Genomic DNA, 5058 nt, shown 5'->3' on the forward strand with positions numbered 1-5058 from the left:
GGAGGAGGAGGAGGAAGAAGAAGAAGAAGAAGAAGAAGAAGAAGAAGAAGAAGAAGAAGAAGAAGAAGAAGAAGAAGAAGAAGAAAACTGTTGATGCCAACTCAGAGAATACTGTCGCCTCGCCTCGCTTTCCCTCGGCTCCGAAGGTCTCCCGGGCCCTGTAGGTGCCCTGGACTCGCCACAGGTCAGATTCCCTTCCCTGGGTCACGCAACTAGTCCAAGTGGCACCCAAGTTCCGAAGCCTAGCGGTGGGGAGAAATCTTATTATAAACGGACTAGCCGGTGTTCCCGATTCTTTGTCCGAAATACTTGCTTCCTGCTTCTGACTCCTACAGAGAACCCTGAGTCGGGCGTGATTTAAGGAACTCGGCAACCCCGGACTCCAATCACCCCTCCTCCACAACAGAGCCCCTCCAGCCGCCCCCTCCAGCCTCCCGCGTTTCTGCCGCAGCGGCGTGGCGGCGCTTCCCACAGTGCCGCGGGGCGCGCGCAGGCTCCTGGGAGTTGTGGTCCGGCGCCGCTCGTCGCTGCTGGGGCTGCTACGGGCTCGGCGCCGGCTTTGTCTGTCTGCGGGCGGGCGCGCGCCGCTGCGGTGAGTGAGGCCGAGGTAGGGTCTGTGCGCCCGGGAGAGGGGGCTGTGTCATGAGCCCGCCGCCCTGGCCGGGGCTCGTGAACAGGCCAGACCTGCCGGGCTGCAGTCGCCAGCCTCTGACAAGGGTGCGCTGGTCGGAGAGCGGGTGGGCCGCGGTCCGCTCCGGAAGGGCCCCGCTGCGACGTCGGGGGGTCCCCGCGAGCGTGGGAGGGGCCACAGGAAGGTCCAGCTAGGCCAAGAGGGTGCAGAGTCCGTGCCTACGGAGATGCGAAGGGAGTGGCGTTCAGTGTGGGGGGAACTCGCCCTCACCCACAAAGCTCTTTCAGTTGCCTCGTTAAGATTTCCTCAGACCCCAAAGATCATCCTGTCTATCTGTCTGTCTGTCTGTCCTCCAGCCCCTCTCTCCTGAGAATGCTCCATTTTAGGCCTTGAATGTGTCGGGTGTGTCTCAAATGTAGGAGATTTTCTGATCATCAGTTCTTCCAAAAGCTAATGAGATGGTGTTAACTTGTTTAGTAAGTGAAGAAAGTGGAGTTATTCTCTCAGGTTGCTTTGCTTCAGATCACACACCTAGGGAACCAAGGTAAGGATCCAAGTCTTGTCAGAGCCTACTTCTGAGCGGTGATGGCATTTCTAATAGGAAAAGCAGTGTTTCGTGTCGTGAAGCCACTTTCTTCCAATAGCTTCGAGAATTTGATTGCTCTGACCTGATATCACGGTTCTCCCTTCGCAGTTTCCTGCTGTTGATCAGAGAGTCTGAAGACACGGTTGAGGGGATGTTTGATGGATACCTCTTAGCAGGTGGAGAGGTGGAAGTATACGTTCTGTTCACTTATTTTGACCTCACCATGTTTTCTAGACTCTCCAGTGGCAAAAGTCCAACCCCAGGGAGGTGGTGCCAAGTGCTTTTTTTGTGAATGTGCACAGGGTTCTGTGGGTTCTATTTTTAACCGATACTATCTTGTATTTCTCAATGCATTTGCACCATTTCAGGGGATCCCTCTGTACTTTGTGCTCCAAGCTGGAAGTTAATCCTCTTGTCATCACAATAATGTGGCTGAACGGGATAGTATGGCTGAATGGGGAGAAGGGTAGCTACTTGGTTAATAAAACAGAATTATAGTGTCAGGTTGCTAATTTATTGAGCTAGGAGTCGGGCATTTTGATTGGACATACTGAAACAAAGATTATACTGTGTACCCCTGCATAAATAAAGTGTACAAATCCAGGAATTTGATCCTTAAGTAAACATTCCAAAGGAGAAAAGTAATGGTTTGGATCTAGAGCCTGCTAAGAATTGCCAGAAGGCAACAAGAACTCTTTTGTTAGGTCCTTGTAACTTGAGGGACTGGAGAGGAGCACCTCCTTCATACCGCTCAGGAAGGCTGAAGGTTGACTTCTTAGGCTTGAGGAATAAAATCAGCAACAGTTGCCTGGGAAGTGGAGGCCCCCAGTCACATGTCAAGACCAAAGTACAAACAAAGAGACCCTTAACTGGGGACTCTGGGGAAGAAGTCCACGCCTGTCTGCCCCTCTGCTTCCCGCTGCCTCCTTGCTCCTAGATTCATCTCTGTGCAGTCAGCACTGCCCCTTTTGCCCACTTTGCAGTGATATTACCTGATTTCCTGTGTTTACACCCCAAAGTGAACCTTCTGGTAATGTCATCTTTCTCAATTATCCATTCTGCCCTTTGTTGTTTGTTCTTTGGTTTGGTTTATTTTATTTTCTGTCTCCCAGGTACTCAAGACCAGCCCATGGAAGAATCATATGAAGAAGCGGTGGTTAACGTCATAGAGCAGGAGTGGACATGTTTGGGTTCCCAACAGCTACCCTGCTGGACTGTCATGGAAGATATGCCCAGAATGTAGCATTTTTCAGTGAGTGAGTCAGCTGGTTGCCGGGATACCTTCAGACTCCCTGTTCTCAGGCCCGAGGAGCAGAATATGCTTTCATGTGGTGAAGCTTGCTGTTCTGCAGGGTTGCAGGGAAAGCCTACAAGCTGGAATTGGAAATGATAGTCAAAACAAAGCAAGACAACAGTTTGATATGGAGGTAGTCTTGAGGGTGTCTCAGGCCGAATGAGTATCGTTAACTCTCAGCTCTGTCACTGAGTATGAAAAGAGTTAGAGAAACAAGGAAGAAGCTTCTCTAGGATGACCCCCGGAAAATGAATACTCATTCAACTCTACGGTAGCTTAATAGACTGAAAGATAGCATGACTTTTAAAAGAAGAAATTCCAATCATATTTGCATTATGAAAGAACTTACATAACTTCCTTAAGCTCCAGGCTTTTCATCTGTGTAATGGGACAGACAAGAGGCTGCATCCTGTAAGAATTCGAGGCATAGATATAAACCATCTGAAATTTTGCTGCTTATTTTCTGAGATCATAAACTACTGTCAGGAGAGCAGGCTGGAATTGGGTGACTTTCATGCAGCCGGGGCAGTGTAAGCCTCGAGGCCTCTCTTGAATGGTCTCTCCTTTGCTTGATTTTTATGCTTGTTTCTAAAGGGATGCTTTTGAGGTTTTTGAGCTTTAGGCCCTTTATATCCTGACTCTACACCTATCTGGGGGTCAGCTAAAACTCGGAAGGGAGGAAAAAAAACTTAAGTAAAATGCCCTGTGTGATTCTCTGTTTAATTTTCATATTCTGTGAACCTATTTTTAGTTGCTTATAAAGTAATCATCTCAGGGCTTGAAAAATGGCTCAATGGTTAAGAGCACTGGCTGTTCTTCCAGAGGACCTGGGTTCAATTCCCAGTACCCCCTCCAAAAAAATAACAATAGCTAGGCAATGATGGCACATGCCTTTAATCCCAGCACTTGGGAGGCAGAGGCAGGTGGAAGTTCGAGGCCAGCCTGGTCTACAAGAGCTAGTTCCAGGACAGGTTCCAAAGCAACACAGAGAAACCCTGTCTTGAAAAAAACAAACAAACATAATAATAATCATGTCTACCTCCCAAGAATCTAGGAGGCTACATTAAATTTAAAGGCAGTATATAGCTATGAACATACTAATATTTGAATCCCAGATAATACACCTATTAATAGTTATGTGACCTCCTATGCTCTCATCTGTAGCAATCTCAGGATGATTTTCAAGATTTAGTTATATGTGCAAAGCTGATAGTATATGCCTGGCACATAGTAAGCACTCCGAGGGTCTTGTTTCTTTTTCCCTGTTCTCACTTAGCATATTGGTGCATCTTACATGATTCCCTCTCGTTTTACAGATGTGATGACAGAAGCCCACAAGTATGACTCAGAGGCCACAGGATCTTCAAGCTGGGATTTCCAGAGTTCGTTCAGAAGAGAGAAGGTGGAACAGAAGTCCCCAGATTCTAAGACACTACAGGAAGACTCACCTGGAGTGAGGCAGAAGGTCTATGATTGCCAGGAATGTGGGAAATCTTTCCGGCAGAAAGGTAGTCTAACATTGCATGAGAGAATCCACACTGGCCAGAAGCCCTTTGAGTGCACCCAGTGTGGAAAAAGCTTCAGGACCAAAGGCAATCTAGTTACACATCAGCGGATCCACACAGGAGAGAAGCCCTATCAGTGCAAAGAGTGTGGGAAAAGCTTTAGTCAGCGAGGCAGTCTAGCTGTGCATGAGAGACTCCACACTGGACAGAAACCCTATGAATGTGCCATTTGCCAGAGAAGCTTCCGGAATCAAAGTAACCTTGCTGTTCACCGAAGAGTTCACAGTGGCGAGAAGCCCTATAGATGTGACCAGTGTGGGAAGGCTTTCAGTCAGAAGGGAAGCCTGATTGTCCACATCAGAGTTCACACAGGTCTGAAGCCCTATGCGTGTTCCCACTGCAGGAAGAGCTTCCACACCAGGGGCAACTGCATTCTGCATGGGAAAATCCACACAGGAGAGACACCCTATCTCTGTGGCCAGTGTGGGAAAAGTTTCACTCAGAGAGGGAGCCTGGCTGTGCACCAGCGAAGCTGCTCACAGAGGCTCACCCTGTAACCACTCTTCAAAGGAATTCCTTAGGGATTAACAATGCAAAACCCTCTGTTGCCAAGAAGTTTATCTAATTCTATAGGGTAAGTGGAAATTCTTCCAGAAGGACCAGCATTTCATAGGGCAACTGACTTTTTCCCTTCCCCCAAATGAATATGAAAAATAAATGTCTTGTTTATCATTATTTTTCATAATTTCTTTATTTTGACCTAATTTCCTAAGGTACACCCATTAATCTCTCATGTCACACTTGACCTTGTTTTTATATTTATAGCAGATACAGATTTTAGATTTGTAGCATATACCATAAGCCTTTTATTTTTTTTTAAATAAATTTTATTTATTTATTTATTATGTATACAGTGCTCTGCCCACATGTATTTCTGCAGGCCAGAAGAGGGCACCAAATCTCATTACAGATGGTTGTGAGCCACCATGTGGATGCTGGGAATTGAACTCAGGACCTTTGGAAGAGCAGGCAGAGCTCTTAA

The 5058-nt window shown here is 47.3% G+C and overlaps 1 protein-coding gene across 7 annotated transcripts; it reads left to right on the forward strand.

Moving 5' to 3' along the window:
• The first annotated feature begins 322 nt into the window (after positions 1-322).
• Znf32 (zinc finger protein 32) lies at positions 323-4753 on the forward strand. 7 transcript variants are annotated; one of them, XM_005365077.3, is made up of 3 exons: positions 323-592; positions 2330-2473; positions 3828-4753. In XM_005365077.3, the coding sequence occupies exon 3, from the start codon at positions 3833-3835 to the stop codon at positions 4571-4573; it is 741 nt and encodes a 246-aa protein (XP_005365134.1). In that variant the 5' UTR covers positions 323-592; positions 2330-2473; positions 3828-3832; the 3' UTR covers positions 4574-4753. The 7 variants fall into 7 exon arrangements, with proteins under 7 accessions (XP_005365134.1, XP_005365132.1, XP_005365133.1 ...); XM_005365075.2 differs by having other exon boundaries at positions 482-592; positions 2330-2469; XM_005365076.3 differs by having other exon boundaries at positions 490-607; positions 2330-2469.
• Positions 4754-5058: the final 305 nt, after the last annotated feature.

This window comes from Microtus ochrogaster, unplaced genomic scaffold (assembly GCF_000317375.1).
Source record: "Microtus ochrogaster isolate Prairie Vole_2 unplaced genomic scaffold, MicOch1.0 UNK1, whole genome shotgun sequence".
NCBI classification, from domain to species: domain Eukaryota; kingdom Metazoa; phylum Chordata; class Mammalia; order Rodentia; family Cricetidae; genus Microtus; species Microtus ochrogaster.